Source organism: Delphinus delphis, chromosome 12 (assembly GCF_949987515.2).
Source record: "Delphinus delphis chromosome 12, mDelDel1.2, whole genome shotgun sequence".
Lineage (NCBI taxonomy): Eukaryota > Metazoa > Chordata > Mammalia > Artiodactyla > Delphinidae > Delphinus > Delphinus delphis.
This window is the reverse complement of record NC_082694.2, coordinates 80919843-80947450: the sequence shown is the minus strand read 5'-3', so window position 1 is coordinate 80947450 and position 27608 is coordinate 80919843. Positions and strand designations below refer to the sequence as shown.

The 27608-nt window shown below is 49.9% G+C and overlaps 1 protein-coding gene across 3 annotated transcripts; it reads left to right on the top strand.

Annotated features, from left to right (window-relative positions):
* The first annotated feature begins 991 nt into the window (after window positions 1-991).
* TRIB2 (tribbles pseudokinase 2) lies at window positions 992-26910 on the top strand. Of its 3 annotated transcripts, none has more exons than XM_060027078.1 (4): window positions 992-1672; window positions 1827-2562; window positions 7430-7722; window positions 24481-26910. In XM_060027078.1, the coding sequence occupies exons 2-4, from the start codon at window positions 2293-2295 to the stop codon at window positions 24947-24949; spliced, it is 1032 nt and encodes a 343-aa protein (XP_059883061.1). In that variant the 5' UTR covers window positions 992-1672; window positions 1827-2292; the 3' UTR covers window positions 24950-26910. The 3 variants fall into 3 exon arrangements, with proteins under 3 accessions (XP_059883061.1, XP_059883060.1, XP_059883059.1); XM_060027077.1 differs by having other exon boundaries at window positions 992-1676; XM_060027076.1 differs by having other exon boundaries at window positions 992-2562.
* Window positions 26911-27608: the final 698 nt, after the last annotated feature.

Below are 27608 nucleotides of genomic sequence, written 5' to 3'. Positions count from 1 at the left end.
GACGTGTGTCTGCCTAAGTCAGAGGACTGGCACCTCCTGCAGAAGTTGAGAATAACTGGAGTGAAAAGGCAGCCCTCACCTGATTCTCAGTGTTGAACGCCTTTTTGGTCCACGTGTGCGTCGGGGTAGGGGGCGCCACTCTGGCTAGCGGCCTGGAGCCTCGCAGGAGGTGTGCGTAGGGCATTGAGGGCATTGTTTCACTGGGCCAAGGCCCTCTGGGCACTGTCTTGGGAGAGGAAGAATTAGTGATTACCTTTGGTATGAGTTAAAAGGTGTCTTCAAGCTGGTCTTCTGCAGAAAATACTCAAAGCCTTGGTGGGGGGCGGGGTTTGGAGGGTGACACCAACTAAAAGTAAGCAATCGATTTCTTTTTAAATGGGGAGAAGAGTGTTGGAAAAAGATAACGAAACTAATTTTTGAAACTCCGTGCGGCACCACTGATGCAAGCACATTCTCCACGGAGAAAAGCTACACGTGAGCAGCGGTGTCCTGATGCTCGGAGGATGCCTGGCTTTCCGGGGAAGACGCACGGGTTAGAAAGTCCACTAGCCACCGCTGGAGCTGCTTGGGTACTTGTGACCGGGCGACTCCTGCCCAGCCGCGCGCGCAGTCAGCCTGTGGAGGCGCCGGGACCCTCCCTCCCCGGTCCGGTGCTCTACCTCCCCAGCCCCGGGCCGCGGTTGGATAATGCACTTTGTTTACCTCGCCCGGGCCGAGTCATCCAACTGGGAGGCAAGCGCCCGCGCCCGGGGCCGGGAGCTGCAATGGCAGTGGCAGCCGGCCGCGGGCGCGGGAAGCCGCCCCGGGACTGGCAGAGGCGAGGCTGATTGATGGGCACCCGGCTCAATGAGGGCGGCCCGGGCGGGGAAGGGGCGGGGCCTGCTCTGGGCTGAGCCAGTCGCCGGTGCCGCTGGGGGGGGCGGAGGCGCCGTAGAAATGTGTCGGTGACATTGAATGGGGAGACTGAGCGCGAGCGAGGCGCGCGCGCGCACACACGCGCACACACGGCCCCGCTCGCTCCGAGATCCCCGGCCACGTAAGTAACTATTAATACCGCCTCGCAGAGAGATGCGGGCGTGCTGAGCTCGGGGATTGGCCTCGGGCACCGTCGGCCGTCCCCTTCAATTTTAAGTACACATTCCTCTTACCTCCGGTTGGGGGAAGAACAAAATAAAAGAAGAAGAAAAGCCGTCAATTTTCTCCAAAACAAACCCCGCCAGGCAATTTGGGTTGAGGGTAAGGGGAGACGGAGTGGTTGCAAATTATTCCAAGGCGACATCCAGTTACCGAACGAGAAAGGAACAGCGCGGGTTGACTGGGCTGGGGGTGCATCCCCTTCCAGGGCCGGGAGGACCCCCGGAAGCTCGGAGACCATTGATCTACCCTTGTCCCTGCCCGCACTTCTCGCTTTATTCGGAGGACGATCTGGAGCGCGAGGGAGCGGCGACAGCATGAGCCGGTGCTGACCTCCGCCCGGCGGGCCAAGCCCTGGGCTTTGCCGTGGTACCTGTGCCCGGACCACAACTCTGTGCCCAGCTTTTGCAATCTTTTGTTGGCAGCGCTGACCGCTCTAAGTTAAATGCTCCCTTGCTATTTTTTTTGTCTGTTTGTTTAAATTCTGGAGAGCTCTTGCGGTCTTGGAAAAGCCTCAGACGCCATCTACAGTTAAAACGTAGGTAACTACCCTCTCCGGCACCCCCCCTTCCACGCCCCCCACCCTTTCCACCAAAAAAGGGGGTGCAGCGCGGATTCTGTCTGCGGTGCGGCGCGAGCCGGTACCCGTGCTTATTTCCTTTTTCTTTTTGTTTGGTTTCTAACGCGCTGAGACCAAGCAGCGGCCGTGCGCTCCCCGAAGATTGCACAAACTACAGCCGGGCTCCTCCGCCCCGTCTGCGGTTCGGAAGCCTGCGTGGGGATCGCTTCGGGAGACCCGGCGCTGCAGCTCCCCACCTTAGCAACCTGGTTACTCGTCTAGATCCACGCTGGAAGAAGAGAAAGAGAGAGAGAAACTAAAAGTGCGAAGATTCTGCAAATCGCTGGCGGCTTTGGGGTAACAAAAGGACCCGAGTTGCTGCCGACCGAGGACCCCCGGGAGCCGGGCTCGGAGCAGACAAGGTGCCCGGCGGCGCCCATTTGGGGGCTTCTAACTCTTTCTCCACGTAGCCCCCTTCCCGTCCCCTCCCCTCTCGTTCCCTTTTAAAATCCGTGGCACCGAGGCGCCTGCAGACGCACTCGCCAGCGACTCGTCTCTCCAGCGGGTTTTTTTGTTTGTCGAGTGCGATCCCCACACTCATGAACATACACAGGTCTACCCCCATCACAATAGCAAGATATGGGAGATCGCGGAACAAAACCCAGGATTTCGAAGAGTTGTCATCTATAAGGTCCGCCGAACCCAGCCAGAGTTTCAGCCCGAACCTTGGCTCCCCGAGCCCGCCTGAGACTCCGAACTTGTCGCATTGCGTTTCTTGCATCGGGAAATACTTATTGTTGGAACCTCTGGAGGGAGACCACGTTTTTCGTGCCGTGCATCTGCACAGTGGAGAGGAGCTGGTGTGCAAGGTAAAGAGCCCGGGGTTTGCTTTTGCTTTTTTTTTGTCTTTTAAGAAGATCCCCCCGGCCTTTTGGAGGGGGCCGGAGGGGGCGGAAGGTTGCCGAGCCCTGCAGTCCGGGAGGGGGGGGAGGGAGATTCGCGGGATAATTACCCGTGGTCTCGTTAAATGGGGTTATGTATTTATTTGTTCCTGTTCGACTAGTTGCGAAGTTTTTAGAGCGTTGCGGGCAATGCGGCGGGCTGCGGCGGGGGCGTTTTGGGGAGAGCCCGCGGCGGGGAGGGCGGCGGGACTGCGCGGGGGCCACGGCCACGCGTGCTCCCAAGGGCTCGTGGAGCTCCTCCGCGCGACGCCGGGTCCCGCTGCCCGGGGATTGCTCCCTGGGTCCAGCCCCCTCCCCTTTCCAACACCGAGGAGGGAATCCCCCGCTAATTTTAAGGCGCTGATGACTTGGTTCCTTTCGCAGCCATTGTTCTCAGCAGCGTGCAGGTGTTGAACCTTTGTTCCGTAGGTGCCCCTTCAAAGAGACACACAAAGGTGTCCCCTCTGGCTGAGCCCAGGGGCCCAGCGCGGGGAAGGAGTTCACAAAGAGCTTGCTTCTGCCAGGAGCCTTGAAAGGAGGGTTGGGGGTGGAAATCAAAGCCGCCAGCGCACCTTTGGGTGCAGGAAATTGTGAATCCTTTGGGTCTTTTCCTCTTGTCTCCGTTCCTTCTCGTCTCCAGCTCTCGGAGCCGGAGCCCCCTCGACCCTGCTACTCCACCCCTCAGCACACACCGTTGCCTGTATGGTTTAGAGGCCAGCATTTGGAGCCTCGGGGATTCACAGTGCTAATGCAGAGATGGGCACTTTCCTTTCCTTTTCGTCTTTGACCCTGAACTGGTTGGCGTCTGTGTTGAGTGTGTCTGTGTGTCTTTGTGTGCGCCCACAGGGCTCCAGACAAGGGGATGAGCAGGAGACTAGTTGCAAAAAAAACAAACAAAAAATGAAGACGGTAGAGCAGGCTACCCAGGAATTGGACATAGATCAAGAATTCACTGTTGCTTAATTTTAGATTTGCTCACTGTTGTTTTTTGGGGGGAGGGAGGTAAGGAGGTGGTAAGGAGTGGGGACCCCTGATGTCTTTGAAATGGGCACTCGGCACAGCTGTGCTGCAAATAATGCATCACACTTTTACCATCAACCACAGGCTGCTTTGTGGACTTGCTTTCTTTCATAGAGGACTGGAGTATTTCATTGTGAAACATGGGTTTTGTGAAGGGTCTCCAGTCTGTTTTGCAATTGCTCAGTTCAGACGGCTGGGGAAAATCAGAGACTCTTTAAATATTTCTCTCTGCTTGTACTGAGCATTTGGTATTTTGCACCTTCTCCAAGCTATTGAGACTCAGAGCAGCTATTCCCAGTTAACCAAAATTCAGTAGGCTATTCAGAGCTGGATTGAATTCTCAGAAGACCTACAACGTTGTACAATGGGGTAGTCATCCTTTGAAATGAATGAATTCCACAGAGCTGCCACTCTCATATGAAATATGCACAATCACCCAGCAGTGAGTGTTTTCACTCCTTTTGCTAAACTTCGGTAGAGCATTTTAATATTTTTCAAAGGCTGGAGACGCGTTTAAGTCAAGGGACTCTGCCGCCAAATTCTGCAGAAGCATCTTGCCCGCTATTTCTTTGTTTAAAGGCAGAGGTGACTCTGGCTCCTGCTGTTTCTTTCTCCCTTCAGATTTTTCAAGACATATTTCACTTTGGGCTGACCTTATAGTGTCATTCGTAGACTTGCTCTCTGGCCTGAAACTGTACTTAATCGGCTGGTTCAGTTCTTGCAAAGATTGAATCAGCCCCTCACCAATTACCATGCGGCTGCAAGTGGATTTAAGTGCAGTATCATTGTTCTGCTTGACAGAGGTCATCCCTTTAAGACACAGCAGCTTCTGTTTGCCTGCCTTTTTACCAGAGGTGATGTGGGTGACTTCTTATGCAAGCACAGTTGTACATAACCTAGGAAGCTCCAAGTGGTTTTATAAGGCTGCTTCTATGAACTACCCTCACGTAGGCACCGTGGACTTACTGCAAGGCTCAGTGAAATCTACACACTGAATTCCAGTTCCTTTTGACATCTTAGAATATAGAGTTCGTGTCTCCTAGCTCTGTGTTGACCCAAGAAAAAAAGTCTTTGCAAAAACAGATCCAATGTAAAATGCCACTTACAGAGAACTCTGTAGAGTTCTGTAGGACATAATTTGGGAGAGAGAGACTGGAGGGTCATTTAACCAAAATAATCATGCCTGTTTATTGTCTCCCTGTGCCTACTTTAAGCTAGGCAGATGAAGGAAGGGGACTTTAGGGGGTTCCTAGCTTACTGTTTTCATGGAAATGCTTGTAGCTACTGTGCAGATGGACATAATTACTATCTTGACAAAATGGGCACTTTTTTTTTTTGCAAAGGCTGTGAATGATGGCCTAATCTCTGCCTTATCTGAACTGTCACATTATATAACGAAGGCTCCAAATTAAACATTTAAAAGAAGCTGGCAACCAGGCTTATGGCTTGATTTTACACTGGAAGGTGATGGTTTAAATACCAATCCAAGCCCATAAATGCCTGTTATAGCTACTAATAAAAGTTTGGTTCCTACCCATTTGGGAAAACATAAGTACTTGCTTTATTTTTCATACTCTGTCCACCATCTTGGAATTTAATTTAGTCTCTTCTACAAAGGGTATGGCTGCATTTTGAAGCTGCCATGAATTGTTTGATTTTTTTTTTTTAATTTTAATGTCCATCCAGTTTTTCAGCAGCAGGACAGGATAATAGACTAAAGGTACTGAGCAAAAAAAAAAAAAAAAAAAAAAAACTCCTTTTATTTTTTAAAAATGCAGCTCGAAGCAGGAAGTATGTTATAAATAATCCTAACTCCATGAGTACTGGCGACACAGCCTGAAGCCTGGCTCTTCAGATCCCAGCATCCTCCTTATATAACACAGTGTTTACATCAGCCACTGCAAAGCCTTTATTGCTCTCCGGGAAATTTTTGAGGCTTTCCTGGGTTTCTGCTGCCTGCAGTCTGGGTGTTAAAGTTGACTCAAGCATTTCAGATTCCTAATTGAACGGACCTCTGAGGTCACCGCTCGCAGGTCATCATTTGACAGTATCAGGGTGTGATTTGTGGTCTCTGGAGACACTGAAGTATTCATTCTTAAATTCTAGGTTATAGTGGCAGCAGCTGTGCCACTTTCCTGAGATGCCTTATTATGGTTCATTCACAACGTTACTTTGCTTCCTCGCCGGGGTTCGCACCAGCCCTCCCGAGGTTCTTAGGAGGCCGGTTTGACTCACAGATTTTTGGGGTTTGTTTTTTGCAGCTAAGAGAGACTTAACTCATGGATTCTTAAGGAGCAGCCTGTGTCCCTGGCTGGGTTTTGGAAAGCCCGTGAATCCCCTTAAGACAAATCCAGTATTATACATGCTTTTGAGTGGTCATTGTCAGCTAAGAGGGGACAGAGCTTTTATCAGATTCTCAGGTGGGATCTGGACCCAAAAAAGGTCAACCATGTTCTAAATCAATGTCTTCAGTTTCTGAAGAGGAGGGAGGCCCAGTGATTCTGAGGGCTTTATCCCCTCGTGCGGGTTATTGGTGGCCAAGCCAGGATTAGATTCTCAGATTTGATTATTCTAGGCCAGCGTTTCCCACACACACTGCAAAGTGATGATCAAGGAGAGTATGTTCTAACTAATGAAAAAGAAATTTAAGAAGCTAAGCGATGGTGAGCCGATAACATTCAGTGTATTGTAAGAGCAATCCTGGCCTCCCATGCTTCCCAGCAAGGCACCGTCGAGCCTGCACCTCACTTCTGCTGCACCAGATAGACTCATCATACTCACATTCCCAGGCGGGTAGGAAAGCCACATTCCAAACCCAGAGATTTGTATCCCTGATTTAGTGGAGCTCTTGAAATGAATGAAGGCGTTTTCTTGTAACCCCAGAAAAATCTCTGTAGTGTTAATTCCTCTTAGATCTGTCTCCAAAAGGTACTGAGGATGGATTTTCTTTCTAAATAACCCCACAATGAGGTGGCATTTCACAGGCTTATTCTGATTCATAGAAAATCATTGCATAACTGATTCATTGAGCTAGATATCTGTGGAGGGAAGAGAGAAAGGAGCGTGTCTGCTTTCTTAATAAGAAGGACTGTGTCCTTTCCTGGCTCTGCCACTGGGGGCTTGATTTGACTTGTTATCTGAGCCTCAGTTTCCACATCTGCGAAATGAAGGTATTGAATTAGGTAACCTTCAGTTTACGCATTTAACCTATTAATTGCTGTTATGTTGTATACTGCTATACAACCCAATTATGCAGCACAAAACATGTTGTCTACAGTTGCTGTAGCTGTGTAGTGCTGGTGTACTTTTTTTTTTAAGGTAAATAAGGTGTTATCTGTGCGGCTTGGGATGGGTCACTTTCAAATTTTGCCTTAATTTTTCTATAAACACAGGGGATTAGGATAGAGAGAAAAAAATCATAAACTTATTTGTGATTTGTTTTGTGTCATTGTGTATACAGTTTGTGTAATACAATACACAGCTTGTGATACGCAACTTGTGTATTGTATTACATCTGGCTGAGCATTCTGACCTTCGTTTTCTCCTATAATCCTCCTGACACGGTGAGTCAATCACTTGCCCTTTTGCACACGAGGACTCAGAGGCTCAGAGAGGTCAAGCGAGCTATTCAATGCCACACAGCTGGTAGGAGGCGAGGCCAGTGTGGTCTGGGTCCAAGTTTGGCCCACGTTTATGGGAGGCATCCACATTCTGTGACTCGGTTGTACAGGATTTGGTTGTACTCTGACTCTTGGTCTTGTTCATCCTGCCCTAGGTGTTTGATATCAGCTGCTACCAGGAGTCCCTGGCCCCCTGCTTTTGCCTGTCTGCCCACAGCAACATCAACCAAATCACCGAAATCATCCTGGGGGAGACGAAAGCTTATGTGTTCTTTGAGCGCAGCTATGGGGACATGCATTCGTTCGTTCGCACCTGCAAGAAGCTGAAGGAGGAGGAAGCGGCCAGGCTGTTCTACCAGATCGCCTCAGCGGTGGCCCACTGCCACGACGGCGGGCTGGTGCTGCGGGACCTCAAGCTGCGGAAATTTATCTTTAAGGACGAAGAAAGGTGAGTCTCGTTCCTGTCCAGGCCCGTGTACTAGAGCAGGCTGCTCAGAGAGGTTGGAGTGGACGTTGTGTTTTGCTGCCTGCCGTCCAGGAGAGGAGGAGGGAGCGTGGAAAGACAAAGGGAGGTGGGTGTCGCAGTGTTTGAAGTGCCCTTAGAAAGCAAATTGCCGCTCCTCTAAGAGATGTTATCAGATGCTCACAAGTGCCAGATTATTCCGTGACCCAGTAGTTATTTTTGTCTTGGTGTCTTGAACTCTGAAGGTGGCTGCCAGCCTGTGTGGCACTTTCTGTGTGAATAAGGCAAGATTTTGAAAAGCTCACCTTCGGAAAGCTCCACGCCTGGGATCAGTTGTTTGTCATTCATTCGTCACTCATTCAACAGATATTTCCTAAGTCTGTTCCTCAGGATGAATTACAAGTCTCAGTACCGTGACTATCAAGTTTCATTAGCTAGTCAATGACCTATAAAGGAAATGTTACAGACCCTACATACACTTATGTACTGGGTCAGGTGGGAACTGAGGGCTGGGATGTCAGTTCTGACTAGGAATTGGAGAGTCAAGAAAGTTTTTATAGGAGAGGTGATTTTGGAGCCAAGACTTGAAAGATGAATGTGTTGTAGGCAATGTGGGAAGGACCGATGTTGCAGGTGAGGAACCTGCCTGTGCACATGCCTGGCAATGTGAAAGTCTCGGTTATTTTAGGAGACGACCGGACAGGATGCTAGGCATCTGGGCTTCATTCATGGTTCTTCCATTAACTCATTACATTCTATTTAGCAGATCCCACTGGGGCCCTGCTTTCTCCTCCAGCTGACTTTGATCGTAAAAACTCTTTCAAGTTCCTTTTTTTCTTTTTAATAATGTGCTTTTTTAGAGGAGTGGAAGCAGCTGATTTATGTCCATTGCTGACTATTCCAAGGATTGTTCCAGGGACTCTGCATACATGATGTCATGGAATTCTCCGGACTGCCTTGGGCATCCTCAGCTCCCGTTAGCAAAGTGTTTAGTGAAGTGAAGGTTCCATTGTCACAAAGCTATTAAGGACCATCTGAATACAAGGCTAGTGCACATCATTCATTCATTCACTCAGTGAACATTTCGGGGCTACCTTTTATCCGTCTGGAATAGATTTACTATCAGACCTTTCCATCTTCCATTTAGTTGGCCATCGATCCCAGTGGCCTGTGGTGTATTTAGACGATTGCTTGTAGAAGTCTCATGGCATCCAAATGAGAGAGGCCACGTGGTGTGTGCTTTGGTTTTTCCATCTTCATGGTTTGAGCTAATCGGGCAGTAAATGTCTGGGAAGCATTTGGGGATTAGCACAGGTCAAAGGGCCTGTGGTTACTTAACCCAAATGGAATAATTTCATGAACTTTTATAATCCAGCTGAGTATACAAAGTGCAGAGAGCCCCTGGATTTCCTGGACCCACAGAAGTTGATTATTGTTCCATATTTTTACCCATAAAGGAGTATCATAGGAATCCGTGGTGGCCAATGTCCCGGTCTCTGACAGTGGATGGCATTTACCTTTATTAACAAACTAAAGAAGGTCGGGGGCGCTATTTGAAAATCTAGAGTGTGGGGCGATGGTTACTTTTCTTTCAGCTCAGGTGTGTCTGCCCTTGGAGCCTGGAGACCCAGGTTCTTATCCTGTTTTTGCCTTTACTCCACTCTGTGACCTTATATTGGTCCCTTCCCCTTGGCCTCAAGTTCCTCATCCTTTTAGTGTCCTGGCTCAGTTCTACTGGCTCTAAGGTCTTCCCGAGTTCCAACACTCAGGCATGTGCTGCTTTGAATATTCTCATATGGAAAGATATATACATCTGACCCCAGCAGAATACTGACAGAGAGGTATCCTCTTTGTCCTTCAGTGTTCCACCATCCTTGAAGATCTAATAACTCTAACTACGAAAATAAGAGGTAATATTTGGTGACCTCTTATGGTAGGTAACCTCCTACCATAAGGTTATCATTTAACACACTTAATTCTCTCTGCAAATTGGAGAGGTGAGTATTAGCATGTCCATTCAGTAGATGAGGGCTCCGAAGTGTAGCATGGCAAAGTCTCAAAGTTACAGACATGAAAGAGCAGAAATAAGGACATATTATCTCTGTTAAGTCAGCTCTCAAGAAATTCATTTGGCCGCCACCAGGAGTCAGGACAATCAATGCTCTCTCTCTTGGGGATCTGCATTTTTAAACATCATCTTTGATTTTGTCTCTTTAGAGAGGAATTTCAGGCATCAGCAAGGACATGGGGTGGGTGACCCATCCAGGCTTAGCACAGCCGTGGTAGACACAGATTTGTGAAGTGAGTCAGAGTAGGCTGGATGTTCCCAGGTCACAGGACATGGGAGCAGAAGCAGACGCTAGAGGTTCCATGCTTCAGCCCTTTTGTTTTGCCACCAAGAAGCAGAGCCCCAGAGGTGAGGGTGCTCGCCCCAGAGCCCACAGCCGTCTGGAAGCAGATAAGGGCTGAGTCTGACCTCACATTTGCTGGTGCAGGGATTCTCCCCCAGGCCTGCTTGTCCTTTACAGGAAGACGTGTAAGACTGCTGATCAGTGCACTGTGGCAAAGCCAGAGTCTTTGATGTCGCAGGGGCTGGAGAAGAAATACCCACGCGTAAGACGCTTCCAACACGAGAACTGTGGGGCTCTGATGCTCAGTCTGGAGTTATGTTTGACTTATGCAGAAGAGCAGACCCTTTCTAGAAAGAACTAGAAAGAGGCATCTCATGTGAATGTGAAACCAGGACACCACTGGAGCAGGCGTGTCAAAGCTCAATCCTTTTTAACTCCAAAGAGCATTTTCCTTCTGAAAAACACAACCTAAGTGACAGGCAGGAAGCTGGTCTTCATCTGTTTGCAGCATGTCTGAGCACCTGAGCCCGAGCAGCCCGGCCTCCCGAAGGACCATCGGGGGGAAGGAGAACTCCCCATGCCACAGGCGAGGCACCTGGGCCACACAGGAGCTAGGTGACCTTGCTCAAGGTCTCACAACCAGTCCGATGATGGAGCTAGCCTAGAAATCCTATCATTTCCTTCCAGAGCTCTTTTTCTGCCCCGAACCATGCTGAGGTACCAACGAACTTGCTGTGCTGAACACGACATGTATCTCTGGGCAGCTCCGAGAAGGTTGCTGTTTCCTTTTCAAGGACATTCTGAATGTTTTCATCAGTAGCTGACAGGACCTTTTTAATTTTCACCCAACCATCAACTTTTCGTAAAAGATGAATAATGCTTAGTGGCCTTCTTTCATCTTGTTTGGTTTTTAACCTCTCGACTTGGGACTGTGAGACGCGTTTTGTCACTCAGCATATTCTAGTTCCCAGGGGCCACCGAGTTTCATGGTAGAGTCTCTTTGTTGGTCTGCACGGTGGCTGTGTGGCAACCTCGCTTGTATTTCCTGAGAAGAACAGGACTCAGGGGCCCTGGGATCTCTTGGGGGCCATGCTGCTGGCAGCCTTCACTTTTGGTCCTAATCAATAGGACCTAATCCATAGGTATTTCAATAGGACTAAAGCTTCTTCCTCTCTTGACAGCAACGAAGCGTTAGAAACAATGGGTTGAATTTGAAAGCTTTTGAAAAGTTAGGCGACGGCGTCTGTGTCTGTTCTCTGATCCTTAATGCATTGGTCCTATGATGGGGGGGCGGGGCATAGAAGATACCTTAGGAAGCACTGCTTTATTAAACTTCAAATCACCAGACACTTCTTTTGCACTCTATTTTTTTTTTAATTAATTAATTTATTTTTGGCTGCATTGGGTCTTCGTTGCTGCGTGCGGGCTTTCTCTAGTTGCGGTGAGCGGGGGCTACTCTTCGTTGCGGTGCGCGGGCTTCTCATTGCTGTGGCTTCTCTTGGTGCAAGAGCACAGGCTCTAGGCGCACAGGCTTCAGCAGTGTGGCACGCGGGCTCAGTAGTTGTGGCTCGAGGGCTCTAGAGCTCAGGCTCAGGCTCAGTAGTTGTGGCGCACAGGCTTAGTTACTCCACGGCATGTGGGATCTTCCTGGACCAGGGCTCGAACCCATGGCCCCTGCATTGGCAGGCGGATTCTTAACCACTGCGCCACCAGGGAAGCCCCTCTTTTGCATCTGTCTTCTCTCTCTCAAGGATGTGCTTCTTGTTCCTTGATGATCTTGAAAGTGATAGAAGGTGAAAGCATTACATAGTGATATTGACTGTGCCTCACGTGGTTCAGAAAGAGACCTGCCTCCGGGCTGACTTCTTTTGCACAGATTTTCCATTCTGGACCATCTGTAACTCTTGAGTCCGTGGCCATCCACGGGAGCATTCTTAATGGCACTGTCATCACCGCAAGTCCAGTTTCCCACAAGTGGCTTTGCAGACATCATATACAAATGACACCCAATGTTCTATTAACCCTGATGCTAGGGCGCCTTCTGCTTCTGTGTTGAATCAGCAGCACCTCAGATTCTTCTGCTTCTGTTTTATTTGTTTATTTTATTTATTGTTTTATTTGAGCTAGATTCAAATTCTGGCTCTACCACTTATTAGCTACCTGATTAAGTCATTTCATGCTTCTGAGCCGCACTTTCTTTCCTCAAAGCAGAAATAATAATTGCCTCTCTGTAGGGTGGTTGTGAGAGTTCAGTGAGATGATTCTGTGACTCACAGGGCAGGGCAGGCACTTACTAATCAACAGCTGCTCCTAGAGTCATTGATAAAATGGTACCGTTATGGGGGAGCAGTTCCCAGAGAATGGAGAATGCAGTAACCATTTCCATGAAGGTGGAGCCCTTGTGATGGAAGGGTTCAGATTTAAGCCACTTCCTCCTCTTTCTTTTCTTTAATTATAATCACTGGATCCGTATTATGAGGGCGCCTGACAGGTCAAGTACATGTGGTGTGGAACCTGATGCTCAGAAGGGCTAGAAGGTTGACGCAATGTACCAAAGGCAAGGGGGACAGAAACACGGGCAGGGAGTGAGGGATCCTGCCCCAACAGGCCTGGACCGGCCACTGTGCTTCTGCCCCTGTGCTGCTGCCTCTCCTCCCTGCCGAGATGCTTCTGCAGGGCAGAGCCTCAGTCATTTTGTTTGTGTTTTGAGGAAGTTAAACCCCTATCTTGGCTGAACTCGCCCTGGACACACCCTTTGCATCCCCAGTTCCTGTCGTAAAATCTGAGATGGTCTGTGTGCGTAGGAGGGGCCCCCTGTTGGTTGGGGCCCTGAACCTGAGGAAGAGCAGTGCTCAAATTCCCAGAGGGTGTGCCTGCGTCCTCCAGCCCCTCTCGCCCTGCTCTGGGATTAGAGGGGTCTGCTTGGTCAGTCTACTCCTTGAGGCGCATGGTTCAATCCCAGCCTCTAAGGGACAAGGCCAGTTATGCCCGTGGAAAGTGAGTTGCTGTCTGGATTCCAATCTCTCCTCTTGCACTTATTCATCACCTTAACTTTGACAAGTTACTTCACCTCTTCTGCCCCATTGCCTCGTCATAACGAGAGGACTTTGCTCCTGAAATTAAGTGAATTAACGGCAGTGAACCTGATGCTGGGTGCACAGCTGGCCGTCAGCACGAGATCCCGCTGCTGTCCTTGGCCTCTTCTGCACGTGCTGTCTGGCCCTCTGGGTGACACGGGGCCAGTCTGCTGACTCAGGACGTAAAGAGCCCTTTAAGCTGGTGCATCCTGGGCTGCAGCGGGGCCACCTGAAGAAAGCGCCAGGGGCAGGGCTTGTGCCTACAGCAGTCCCCGTTTGCCAGCTGGATTTCTCCTCTCCCTTGCCACCCCTCACCCCAGCTCCCTGCCCCCAACCACAGTTCAGTGTTGACATTTCTTTGCCCAGAAATACCCCATGTGAAGGAGAAGACGGCTTCTGTACATGTTTCTTCTTTGGTTTGGAGATCATTATCTCTTGACGCCACGGGTCTCATTTCCTCTGCTTTGTGGAAGCCGGTCAGTGCTGTGTCTGCCACAGGGGACTCTTCGGAGGAACCCGGCGGCCTGGGGTTTTCGGTAGAACAAAAGCCCTCTGCCCAGGCGCCAGAGGACCTGCACCTCCCTGCGGGGTGAAGGCCTCTTCCCTCCCACACCGCCCGAGGTCAGTGCTCTCTTTCCCGGGTGTTAGTATCCATAGGAGTCCTCCCTTTAGATCTTCCAGGTTTTCCTCACCTCCCTTGGGGCTTAGTATCTAACGAAGTACAGAGGGCAGGCACTGGATCCCTGGAGACCAGACTCTGCTTTCTGTCATCAATAGTGATTTATGTTGTAGACTCACTGGATTTTAGGGAAACACCTTGCCTTTTTGCTTTGAAGGAGCCAGAACTCCTGGAATTCTCTTCTTCATGTTGACCACTTTGATGTACACGGGGCCCATCCTTAGGGAAAGCTCCTCTCCCCAGATCCTTCTTCTCAGGATGTGTCGGTGACACCCTCCGGTAGCGCCCACACTTGCCTCCGTCATAGCGTGTCTCCCGCTCTGCTGTTATTGTCTGTGGGCATCTCCAGACTGTCCTCATCTCCTGCTGGCCTGGGAGCTCCTCGGGGTCAGAGGCTGTCTCATGCGCACGTGGTGGGCACTGAATGACTGAAAAGGCCTTTTACTGAGTAGGAGCCGCTCAGATTGGATTCTAATGACAGAGTGAGGGGGGCAGGGAATGTATTGATCTAATGGTCGTCTCGGTCATGGCCCAGATGGGAGCCCAGAATGACTAAAACTTAGGATCTCCCACGTAGACACCGTTTTTCAAGAGAACTGTTTACAGAGCTCCACATCAAGTAACAAATCATTCCCATTTTGATTTAATGATTTATGCAAAAGTGACATTTCTCTAAGATACCATTTTCCATGTCTGCGGTGGGTGTCATTTTATTTAAGAAGGGCTTCAGGTCACAGTTAGAGGGGAGGGCTTCCTCAAGGTTCTGTGCTTAGAAATACACTAAATAGTGGCAATCCCAGCAGGATTTCTGGCTGGGCTCTTTACTATTGGGGCTTAATAAATTAGCGCATGGGCTCGACTGGGACCCCTCAGGCAAATGGAGCAGAGGGCACAGCAGTGAGATTTTTGATTCCTGCACTTGACCATTTGACCTTGGCCTGCCTTCTCTGACATGGGTTGGAGATGATAAACTTAGGGTATCCAGCACAGAGCCTGGTGCACTGCAGGGACTTAAAAAGGTACCTGTCAAGCATTCAATCCCAAATCTGTCACACTGAAGTTTAAGCTAATACTTGAGATTAATAAAAACAGCACTAAATTAAAAAAGAAAAAGATACCTGTCATGACTGCTGTCCGTCATCCTCTATGGCTGTGAGCCTCATACCCCAGCAACCTGCAGATTCATTTATTTGTTCAACAGATATTTATGGAGCACGTGGTATGTACCTGGCACTATTCTAGGTGCTGGAGATACTGCAATGCCGAATGAGACAGAAGGCCCGCTCTCACGGGACTTACGTGTTAGTGAAATAATATCTAGGGTCCACCATGTACCAGGCCCTGTTCTAACTACAACACTTAAATGAATTTCATCTGCATTAATTACTATATTTAAGTGAAGCCATTTAAACCCAATAAGTGAGTTCTGCTATGGTTATCACCATTTTACAGATGAGGAAATTGAGGCTCAGGGTCGTACAGCCAGTCAGCACAGAACTGGGGGTTGTACCCAGGAGACCTGGCTCCCAAGGTTAGGTCCTCAAATGCCACATTAGCTGCAGAAATAGATGCCACGTAAAATACACCCTTGTGCTCAACCCGTAGAAGGAATTTTCGTATGCAATTAGGCGACAAGTGAACAGCTCGAGGACCTGGCCGGCTGGAGTCTAAGTAAAGCTCAGGACTCGGTTTTCTCTGAGCAGTCTTGGCAGACATAGACTCGGCCACCAGTTAACTAACCCCACGGGCAGTCCTAATACGTCCTGTTGTTCCACTTTGCGGAGTGGGTTTGGTTTCCTCTGCAGAACTATAAGCTGTGGTCCATTTATTATTTGGACCCTCATGCCTAGCACAGGACTTAACATTATAAGTGCTGGTGAATGTATGACATTTGACTCAATGGGGGGATGAATAGCCCCATATACCCTGGAGGCATAAATACTATAAGAAAAAATCCCCTAAATATACTGCTGGAAGAAGACAGTGGATGGAAACGCATTTTAAACGTCCTTTATCCAGCCCTCGTGGGAATTTCTCTAAACCATGCCCAGAATCCAGTCTATTTGAAATTTCTTTGGGTTCTAGACATTGCAGTTCTTGAGCAGTCACGCCAAGATGCCCTGAGCTCTAGACAGCAGGTTAGAGCTGGGGGCATCTCACAGACGCGAGAATCACACTATCTTGCAAACGTTTATTAAGCACCTGTTATGCGCTACTTGCTGTGCTAGGTATTGGGGATACAAGACTCAATACCAGAGTCCTCCCCTAATGGAAGACACAGTGCAATGGTTATTTTTAACACCATGTCAGAGAGGAAGGGTGTGCGTTAGAGAGCTGTCTGCGAGCAGGAAGAGGATATTCCAACAATGGAGTGGGGTGTAGAGAAGGATTATGTCAGGGAGGAGATGGGCTCCTTCACAGGGCTGTTCCGAGTGATGGAGGAGGGAAGGGGAGGGGTCCCGAAAGTGCCAGGAGTAGGTGGGGAGGGACTGCTGGGGAAGGGTACTCTGAGGCGGGGTGGGGGCAGAGATAAGGCTGAAGAGGTCTAGGGCCTTGGCTTCATGCCTGGGACCTTGAACTTGATCTGAAATTCAGGAGGAGCCATTGAAGTTGTTTTCTAGTCAGGGCTGGGCGGGGTCACGTTGTGATTCCAGAAGTGTGTGTGGAGGATGGACTGGATGGGCATCCCCTTCAGGATGCTGAACCAGGACTCAGGCAGTTGGGGGGGGGGAGGGAGATTTAAATCCAGCCCTTTTATCTTTGCAGCTAAAGAAATCAGGAGGGGAAGGTCCTTCCCCAAAGTCCTATAATGTGTTAGTGACACGACCAAGAGCAGAACCCGGTTTTCTGACTCCCTGAACTTGTTCCGTCTCTGCTCAGGCCACCTGGGGAAGCCCCAGTTTAGGACCCTGCCAAGGGAAGCATCCCCGTCCGGCCCAGTGTGTGGACCAGCCGCTCACAGCGCTGCTGGGGGTGGCGGGGCTGAAGGGACTGGCCTGAGCCCTGCCCTCACCCCACCAGTGGGGCATGGATAGGAATGTTCTGGGCCCCAAATCATCCGAAACAGCACCTCAGGATGTGCCTGCCCCTTGGAAGAAACTGGGCTGGTGGCCCCTTGGGGCAGCGGTGTCCAGCATGGAGCAGGGATGATTGCCTGGGAAGCTTTCCTGAGAGGCTCAGTCGACTGATCTGGGGTCGGGGGAACCTCAGGGACCCAGGTCTCAATGCAGGGGAGCGAGCGCTGGATGGAGTATCATGAGGAGTCTGAGCTGCGTCTCCTCCCTTGGATGTCCTGGCCGTTCCTATGACGACGGCAGGCAGGCTGCATGGGGGGGGGGGGCGGGGTATGGCTTCCCCAATCCCACCACGGCCCTGATGAGTCGGACGCGAACGTGCGTCTGCACGCCAGCTACACAGGCTTTTACATCCTGGCTGGGCGGCCGGTGCCGTGGAAACACCTGGGTGCTTGAGTCCGCTTGGGTTTCTCCTCCCAACTGTGCTGTTTCCCAGCAAGTGACTTCATCTTTCCAAGCTGCAGATTTCTCTGAATCAAAGCGGTGCGGGAACCACCACGTCCCAGATTGTGGGGTAGTGTCGTAGGGCAGTCAGAGGATATACTGCCTTCTAGAACTTACCAGCCCTCCCTAGGTCCCCCTCCCCTTAGACTTCTCCCCCCCACCCCCACCCCCGAGTGGTTCCCTTACTGGCTTACCTGCTGCTCTCTTGCTAATTTGTGAGCAGCTTGATCTAAGTGCTAGGTCTGTTCACTGAATCTCCGGGAGCTGGCGCATCCGTGGCTCTCAGAGGGGACTGCTGGAAAGATCTATACACACAAGAAACAGAGGCTCAAGGGAGTAGTGATTTATTGGACAGTTTAGCGACCTGGGGAGTCCCAGTGGTGGCTGCCAGGCTAGCAAAATGCAGCCCATGGTGCTCAGAGGTCTTCCTTGAGTCCCCCCAGCAGTAGCCCCAGCTGGGACCCTTGCTTGACAACTGGACCGGCAGCCAAGGGTGGCTTTGCAGTAGCGGCTGTGGCGGACTGCGGCTGACCTTTCTCCCTCGACCCTTTGCCTGCTTGGACCCACCCCACGGAACGGCCTTCAGTGACTTCCGGACTTCCTGCCCAGGCCAAGCCCACTTGGTCTGGCTGAACTCCCAGCCTGGCCCCTCCCTGGCTGACCCTGTCCTGATCTCTTCCTGCTGAGAGCCCAGGGTGGGTTTTGAGGTTTAAAAGCAAAGGATGATTTGCTTGCGTGTATACCTTTTTTCTATTTTGGATAGAAGCACTGAACACGGAAATCCAGGCTCTGTCACTCACTTTCCAGGTGGCCTTGGACAAGTCACATCTGCTTTCTGTACCCCAGTTTCTTCATCTAGTAAACGGGCAGGTCCAGCTACCACCATCCCCCTCATAAACTATAGCACTTAGATCATGTATGTGATGGTTTTGTAGGTGCTCTGGTGCTGAATAAACCCGGGGCCATATTTGTCTCCATAAACCCAGGGTCTCCCTTAAGCAGTTTCTCTGTCTTGGACACCAAGGAAATCTGTGATGTTGGTGCCAGCGTGTCTTTTGGAGAGGACACTGGCATTAGAATCCTCCTGACGTGGATTAGAGCTCAGTTTTTTCAGTTACTCTATGTATGACCTAAAACATTTCATTCTCTGTGCCTCGCTTTCCTTATTTTTTAGGAAGTGGCACATATAATATTTGCCTTTCAGTTTTGTCATGAGAAATAAGATAATGTAGACTGAAAAAAATCCCAGCATTTTATAGATGTTTAATTCGTGGTTTCCTGTTGTTGTTACTACAATTATTATATCAATATCAGGATGTTATAGAGGAAGGGTTGCAGTCCCTATAGCTTCAGAGTTAAAGGAAAGGTTAAAATCGGGAAATCTGAAGCTAGAAGAGCTCTTTTCGGGCCATGTACCATTGGTTCTCATTTTACAGAAGGGAAACTGAGGCTGAGGTCGATTTCGTGCCCCACAGGGAGCCACTCAAGCCTCTGCTGAGAGTGGGCAGGACGTCAGGTCGGGGCTTTCAAGGCGGGTGTGCATGCTCTGTGCGGGTGGGGAGTGGAACTGCATCCTGCTGGTTCTGGCTTCCGCACCTGGCTCGGGATCCGAGAACAGGAGGCCTGGCACTGGGCTGCGCCTGCACCTGGGACACAGGCGGCCCCCGTGTAAGCCTTGTTCATTCAGAGGTTGAAAGCAGAGCAGGCTGTTCCCCGCCTGTGCCAGGGACAGGTTGCAGAATGCACGCAGGGATGCAGCTTGCAGGCCAAATCAACCCTGCCTGGGGCTCAGGGCTCTCTCCTCCAAGAAGCTGCAGGAGATAACCACTGTCATTTACAGCTCTTTGGCCACACAAATCTCCACCATCCTCCCTTGTCACTTTCAGGAGTCTCTATTCTTCATGTACCATCTCTGGTCTCATCACCTCCATGAAGCCCATCCTGATTACATTAGTCAGTACTGAATAATGTGAGCAGGAGTGAGCTGGGCACATATTTGGGGGAAGAACATTCTAAGCAAGGGGAAAAAAAAAAAAAAAAAAAACAAGTGCAAAGGGCCCAGAAAGGTACCGGGGCACAGAATTCATGTCCATTTCAATCTTCCTGAGGCTCGTACATCTGTCTTCCCCTCTAGGCTTTGGGGCTGAAGGTAGGTTCCTTATCGTAATAAGAAGGTTAGTTAGTTTCCACCACTTTTTGCCGACTTGCTATGCTACGCTCCTTGATAGATGCTGTACTTGCATTGTTTCATTTAATCTTCACAAAAACCGAGATGATGGGTGTGACTTGTCCTGTCTGTGTCTCCCGTGACTAGTTTATTTGAATGACTAGGGCCATCTGATGCTCCCGTTGAGTTTTATGAAAATCGATTTCTCGGCCTGGAAATTCCTAATCCCCAGACTGATGAGGAGCCCTCAGAAGCTGGAAGACTATTCATTCATTTCCTCCCACTCTGGCGGGCGCAGGCGCTCCGCCGGGCACTCCCTGCAACACTCCTGAGAGGAGAGGGCGAGGCCCTCCCCCATCCCCGGGGGTAAGCTGAGCCCCAGAGACCTCTGAAGGGCCCTGCAGTTGTGTGGCACGTCTGTGGGGACCGGAACTGGAACTCCAGCCGGGCTCGGGCCCGCGACCTATTGGCACCCCGGAAGGGGTCCTTGTTTAAAGACGTAATCCAGGCTTCTTGCCTCGACCCTTGCCTGGGAGTGATGTAAACAAGTTCAGGATGTTCCCAGAGAGGCAAGGTCAGAAGAATGCCTGGGGCGCCGCATTTCCTCCCCGTCCTTTTCTAGGCTTCTCTCAGCCCACCCCGGGGGGGGGACGTCTGCACGCCTGCGCAGAAGCAGCCGGCTCCCTGACCCTGGGGCGCATGCGTGCTGCGCCTCGTGAGGGGGCGGCTTCGCAGCCCCGCCAGCCTGGGTTGCGTTCCTCCTCCGCCCGGAGCTGCGGCGGCGCGGGTCTGGCATCAGCTCCCCGCCCGGAGAAAGGCGAGCGCTCAGCCGCTAACTAGTCTTCCCCACAAATGAGCTGACCTATCCTCTCTATTAGACTCGGTGTCCCCGTAAAGGAATAATAATTCTTGCCTTGGAAGTTGATTTTATACATCTTAAAAAAGAAAATATATGCAGATACCTCCTCATGCTTAAATGCAGAGACGGTGTTTGATATCTGGCACTTATTAATTGTCAGAGGCAGCATTTGAACCCGGGCCTCTGACCTCAAGACTTGGAACTGGCCTGGCTTCTGTGTGGCTGTGTCGCTACCGGCCGCACCGAACGCCATGTGACCACAGATCCGGATGCTCCCAGCCGGAGGCTCGGCCTCTGAAGGGAGGAGGAGGCAGGGGCCGACGGATCAGCTTAGGGGCAGCGGAGGTCAGCGGCGCATGGAGTGCTTTTTGATTAATTAATTTTTTTACCGCCCTCAGATTCCTTAGGTATTTGCATAGCTCCTGAGTCCTCGTCTTGAGTTTGGGGAGGAGAGAGGTGAACTCGGGGAGGGGGTTAATTGACAAGAGGGAGACCTTAACCGTTTTCGAAGGCCCTTGTCCATAATCTGGAGGGGGGTTCCGGAAGAGCGGTGAGGATGAAAGTGGGGTCCCTGCTGCCCACGGGAGGGAGGGGGTGGGGTTAACGGGGTGAAGGAGAAAGTCGGAATCTAGGGGTGTGACCCGGAAGGAGATAAGAATGTAAAAAGGGCTTTAGAATCGGCTTACAGCGAAGAGCTTGAGGTGGGGAAGCCCGTCCCCTGAAAGGTCCTGGACGCCACATCTCCCTCCTGCCCTCACCCTGCCAGGCACCTGAGGTGTTGTAATTTACAAAGCCCGCCCCCCGTAGAGCCTTCACCTGGCCTCCACTTAGTCCTGGGAAGGTGTAACTCCTTTACCCGGAGCAGGGGCCGTTGTTCCTTTCAAGGTGAGCTCCCGGGCGCTCCCGGGGCTCAGCAGCGTGACTGTCCCTTTTACTCTTCGATCGAGGGATTGAGTGTGTACTGTGTGCCGGCTACTAGTCTAGGGGCCGGAGATACCGCAGGGAACACAGGTGGTTTTCTCCACGTTCAAAGTGACCTTAGCCACCTGCCCGGGAGCCCCTGGAGGTGGGGAATGAGGTGAGGACCCTGAAGCGACCACTGGCATCATAATACAGAGTATCAGTGCAGAACCGTGGACGTGTAAGTGCGTAGTATTCCCGGCGGTGATGAGGGGATGCGGGATTCTGGGATGGGGCGCTACTTTGTATAGAAGGGTCAGGCAAGGTCTCTTTAATCAAGTGCATTTATTTGACCAGAGACCTGAAAACACTGAGCGGTGCATGTATCTGGAAGAAGAGCATTCCGGGCAGGGGCCTGGGTTGGGTGGGGAGGACCGTGTGCAGAGGCCCCAGGAAGGACTGGGCTTGGTCGGCGTATGTGAGGACCGGTGCAGGGTCTGGAAGGGGGTGCGGGGCGTGTGGGTGAAGATGGTCGTCCCCGCTTGGACGAGCTGAGACAGCGGCGGAGGGTTTCGGCGGACACACGGGGCTCCAAACACGAACCTTCTGGTTCCAAGTCTCATTCCACCGGACGATAGCCCCTCGTCACACAGATGCGACGGCTTATTATTGTTATTTGCCCTGCAATAATTCTTCCCATAGCTGCTCTGCTGCCAACACGGTGAACCTGGAGGTGAGGGAGCCTGGCTGGTCCCAAAGCTGGGCAGGAGCTGCTGCTGGGGGGGGGGGGGGGGGGCGGGGAAGCTGCAGAGAGAACCCACTGCGGCCTGTGGTTTGCGGCCCTTCCCCTCTGCCCTGTGGGTTTCACTGACTCACCTCCAATTTCTGAACATCTGGTGAGGCTGGTGTGAGTCAGCTCCACCTGCCACCTTAGATTAGAAAAAGGAAAAGGAAGAAGAGATTTGTTTCTAATCCGCTCAATTCCAGATTAGCACATCTAGACCCTTCCTATTTTTACAGATCATCACTACAGGGGGAAGAGAAGGGCATGTGCACTCCAGATTATAATAGAATATGGGTGAGCAGATAAAGAAGATGTGTTGCTATATATGACAGAAGCCCAGAATGTTAAAACCGGCAGAGACTTTAAGACTGTCTTGTCCAGATGGTTGCACAACTGTGTACTTAATGCTACTGAACCGTACACTTAAAAATGGTTAAAATGGTAAATTGTGTCTTATGTATATTGTACCACAATAAAAAAAATAAAATTAAAAAGGAAAAGAAGACTGCCTTGTTCAGTACTCTGCTTTAAGGCTGAGAACAGAGAGGTTTAATGACTCACCCACAGCCACACAGCAGATAAGAGACATAGTATGGCCTGGAATCTGCTCTCCTACCTCCTAGCCCAGCACCTTTTCCAGTGACCACAACTATTTCTTGCCCATTGATGGAAATTAGGACCGGGAAGTAGTCACCCTTTGGTCTTGGAAACTCCTGTAATCCAAATATAGGATCTTAGAGTCAGCCCAGGGTTTCATCAGACCTTTTGCTCTAGAGAGCTCCGAGCAGTTCTCCTGGGAATAACTTGAGCCTCGCCTCCCTTCAGTGGCTCTTAGGGGAAAGGCTAAGACCTGCAGTTGGAGAAAGAAAGAGAAGTAGCAGTGGATGGACCTGAGTCACGGGCTCTGATTCAGGCATAAAGCCTTATTGTGGTTTCTCCGAGCAGTTTCCTATTCTCGGCTCATCTGAGCCTCCTGACACCTCAGGGCAGCAGGGTAGATGCTTTGATGGGCCCTTTTGAGATGAAGGAACCAACTGATAGGAATGATACTGACCTTGTAGGACCTCGTTGGCGCTATCCATTCGGTCCCAACCCCTAACTCTAGCCCCTCTTCCCCGTCCCATGTCCCCTTCGTGGCAGATCATCATCAGTGTGAGGGAATGGGATTAACTGAGTTTACAGGGACTTGGCAGTGGAGGTGTTCTGGCCAGGAGAGTGAGAGGAGGGTGTCAGTTTTAAGCACTGAAAGGTTAATAATGCCTAACTTTCCACTCAGAGAACAGCAGGGCAGGGACACAGGAATTCTTGGGAGGCTCCTGGGCTAAGGAAGGGATGCTAGGCTAGGAGCTTGGGGGCACTGAACACATACTTATTTTGTACTTGGTGATGATATCAAGTCCTTCTGCATAAAGGTGAGAGGTCGGTTCCAGGGACTCAGAGTTTAATGCAGGATTTCTCTACCTCCGTTCTTCCCCATCATACCCAGGAGAGTCCTGCATCCATCAGCGAGCTCAGTGGTCCTTAACTGGTGGGGGAAAGATTCACACACACACCCATGTACCCACGTGAGACAGAATCACATATGTGCTGGCGCAAGTGGACTATCTAGTTAACCTGAGTCACATATGTACCAGGTCAAGGACCAGACCCTAGGAGTGTGATGGGCAGGACAGGAGGCAACTTCAACAGGAAGTCTTGGAAAGAAGATGAGGATGTTGGCTTTGGAAGGACTAGGTAATGGGTTGCACTCCTGATTGAATGTTCCCTGGCTCTGCCTGTGTCCTAAGAGAGGCAGCTTGGTGCAGTGGAAGGAGCATTCCTGTTGACTTAGGAATATGTGAGGTCAAGTTTTCTCTGTTTCCCAACTAGAAGGCTCTGGGCAAGTTACTCAAGCTCTCTGAGCTTCCATGTTCTTTTCTGTAAAATGGGGTAATAAAATCCTTTACGTCCGAGTAAAGGGCTGCTGCGAAGCCAAAATGCCGTTGAGTGAAAAGTCCTGCTCCTATGTTGCATCGTGTTCGCCACAAGTTTGCCAGAAGCTGTGGACAGAGCTTCTGTGAGCTTCCCAGCTGGTTGGATCTGAGTTCAAATCTTGACCCAGGTGTGACTTTGAGAGTATGACTTAATCTTTTTCTTCCTCGTCACTAAGGTGGGGCGATAATAGTGCTGTTTTTGGTTTGTTTACTTGCTGAAGGTTGCAGTCCCCCGGTAGATCGTAAGTTTCATGCAGAGTCTTTGCCTCCTGGGTCCCCAGCCCTGGAGTAGGGTCTGGCATGTAGAAGGTGCTCAGTAGGTAACGTTTGGCTGGGCCAATGAATGAATGGTCATCGGAAACATGAGATGTAATGATGGGATTCGTGGGTCTCAGAGCACCCTTATGAGCTCACGTCTTCCTTCCTTTCTTGCAGGACTCGGGTCAAGCTGGAAAGCCTGGAAGATGCCTACATTCTGCGGGGAGATGATGACTCCCTCTCCGACAAGCACGGCTGCCCAGCGTACGTCAGCCCAGAGATCTTGAACACCAATGGCAGCTACTCGGGCAAAGCAGCTGATGTGTGGAGCCTGGGGGTGATGCTCTACACCATGTTGGTTGGGCGGTACCCTTTCCATGACATTGAGCCCAGTTCCCTCTTCAGCAAGATCCGGCGTGGCCAGTTCAACATTCCAGAGACTCTGTCGCCCAAGGCCAAGTGCCTCATCCGAAGCATCCTGCGGCGGGAGCCCTCAGAGCGGCTGACCTCGCAGGAAATTCTGGACCATCCTTGGTTTTCTACAGATTTTAGTGTCTGGAATTCAGGATATGGTGCTAAGGAAGTGTCTGATCAGCTGGTGCCGGATGTCAACATGGAAGAGAACTTGGACCCTTTCTTTAACTGAGCTCACGCCCCACAGTGACTTAGCAGGTACCAGGAGCAAGAGAGGGCAGTGGAGAGGACTTCTTCCAGGGAACACGTATCGCCTGGTTTGGTAGCAAGAAAGACACTGACACTCACAGGCTTCTTGGTTCAAAGAAGGAAAACCGTCAAGGAGCTGACTGAACATGTAGCATGGGGACCAGAGATGCGGGATGGGGGCGGCCTCCGGGGTCCTGTCGGATGGGCGGGAGCCCCCTGGAGCTTCTCTTGCCTAATGGAGCCCCCCCGGAGACTACCCCTGTCAGTTAGGCTGCTTCCGCCTACCCCACTTTCCATTTTGTTCCAAAATAATTGCAGATCCTGATAGAATCAAAACTCTCTGCCTCAAACATACATCTTGGCATCGCACTGTTAGCATTTAACTTCTTGTCATGATTCAGGGAAGGTACCATTGGCCAAGGGTTTTTTTTTTTTTTTTTTTTTTTTCCATTTTTAAACAAGCCAACCACCTATCTGATAATTCATGGGGTTCGTTTAAAAAAAATTCGGTGCACACAGACTGACATGAAACCTGGGTGCTAAAACTAAAAGAAAATAAAAATCCATTTTGTGTCTTTTAATTGCGTTCTTCAACTCATTTCTTCTAAATAAACATTGACTATCCTGATCAGGAGATGACATGTTAATACTTTGCTCCCTGAAATGGGAAAAAAAAATCTCTCCTTTAACCCACTATTCTGTTTTGTGTCCATTGGTTTATGGCAGGAAGCTATTAGAAGTCAAACTTCCAGATGCATTACGGCTATCATAGTTTAAAGAAAGAAAAAAGAAAGGAAGACGAAAGGAAAAGAGAAATTCAACTCCTTTTTTTTTTTTTTTGGTGAACGACGAGGGCTGCGTTACAGGCATGCCTCTGTCCCGAGACGATAGTGTTAGTGTGAGATCCTGGATGCTCTCGGAGTCTGAAGCTTTTGTGACACTCTGATCTCAACGAAATATTTTGTCTTTGTTTTATTGGCGACTCGTGAAACGAAGCAGGTTGTCCCACACGTATAAAATACAGGGCAGCTATTGAGTTTTCTTTACGGAGTATGATCTTTTTTGGCTTGGAAGCCCCTCTGGTTAGGACAAAAAAACCTCAGTCGAGACAAGCGGGAAGGAAAATAAGCTGAAAGCTGGGATGATATAAATAAAACAAGCTCTCTATCCCCATACGCACCTTTGTATTTTCAAGAACTCTTCTATTTATTAAGGAAAATGTCACATTGTGATGTATTAAGCCAGTACTTCAATTACGGGTTAACTTGGGTAACATGTTACATGCTGTAGTTAACATTTATATATATTTTTTTCTCTGAGTATTTCTGTCCCTGAAATAACCTTTTATTTGGCTTTTCTAGCTAGCTTTATTTGATTTCGAGTGGCAAAATTTTTTTTTTATGGCTTTTCGATTGCTGTATGATACAGAACTCTTTTGGCATCAATATTTGTGTTTCCAGTACCTCAGTTATTTGGATTTTACTGCCTGTATACGTTTTGTGAAATGGTCATGTTTTTGGGTAGGTGACACGTGGACTCTAGTATGTAAATGTTACTTGAATCTGTGCTTCATTATAGTACGTGGCATGTATGTTCAGACCTTGGATGCTTTATTCCTACTTAGCAGGATCCCGGCCTCACGTTCCCAGGAGGGCGGCTTATCCGTTCATTGTTGGGAGACAAGGAGGCCATGGATTTGCTCTTGATTCTATTTTGGTAATGGAAGATGAAAAGGAGAGAGGGTTTTTTACATTCTGAAGATGGGGCTGAGTCAAGAAGGACCTATTTTTCTTCCCTCTCCCTTATTTTTTAAGTCCCCTGTAGGAGGAAAGATTGGTGACATGCATGGTGGGAATCTATGGCCTCTGGTGCTTTGTCCTGTATTTGGTTTCATGTTTTTGTCCTAATCTCTTCAATCAATAAACTTGTGCGTATTTAACTAAACCCCTGGGGTCTGGCAAATGATGATTTTCCGCTATTTGGGGTTTGAGACCACCTCACAACAGCCAGGAACTCATCTGTTCTCTTAGGTTGCCACTTTTTTATGAGGGAACCACTATTATTATTTATACAAAGCAAAACTACCTTTCTGTCGTGTTTGGGCATATGCTGGCCAAATTAGATGTAATATCTCACTGAATTCACACTTTCAGAGGTGTAAATTATGTTCCTATTACAGATTAGGAAATCAGCCCAGAAAGTTGTATAACTTGCCTGATGTGAAACCACCTTTAGGTGAGTGAAGAATGAACCCATGGCCATTGAATCCCAAGCTGGTTACTCTTTCTAAGATTTTAAAGCCCAGAGTTTCTCAGGGCGAGTGTAATGATAGCTCTGGAGTAGCAAGGCTTACCTGGGACTTAGTGCAGTATCCCACATGATTCCCCAGAGAAAGCATCTGCTGCAAACCTGACAGGAAATCTCCAAGGTGGAGACCACCCAGCTCCCAGAAACAAATGTCCGCCCAGCATCCCTTCTCTCAGTCAGAGATCCAGGGAGTATCAGAGCTAGGTGGGCTCTGTCAGCAGTCCTATCTACCGTACACCTCATTTAAGAGACATACCTCCAGCCCAGAGAGGGTCAATTCAATCCTGAAACGTTCAGTACGTGCCTCCTCTGTCATTTCAATGCAGGTTGGGGAC

Coding starts and splice junctions, on each gene's coding strand:
- TRIB2 (XM_060027078.1), top strand. CDS start 2,293: ATGAACATACACAGGTCTACCCCCATCACAATAGCAAGATATGGGAGA. Junction 2,563..7,429: donor GAGAGGAGCTGGTGTGCAAG/GTAAAGAGCCCG, acceptor ATCCTGCCCTAG/GTGTTTGATATCAGCTGCTA. Junction 7,723..24,480: donor ATCTTTAAGGACGAAGAAAG/GTGAGTCTCGTT, acceptor CCTTTCTTGCAG/GACTCGGGTCAAGCTGGAAA.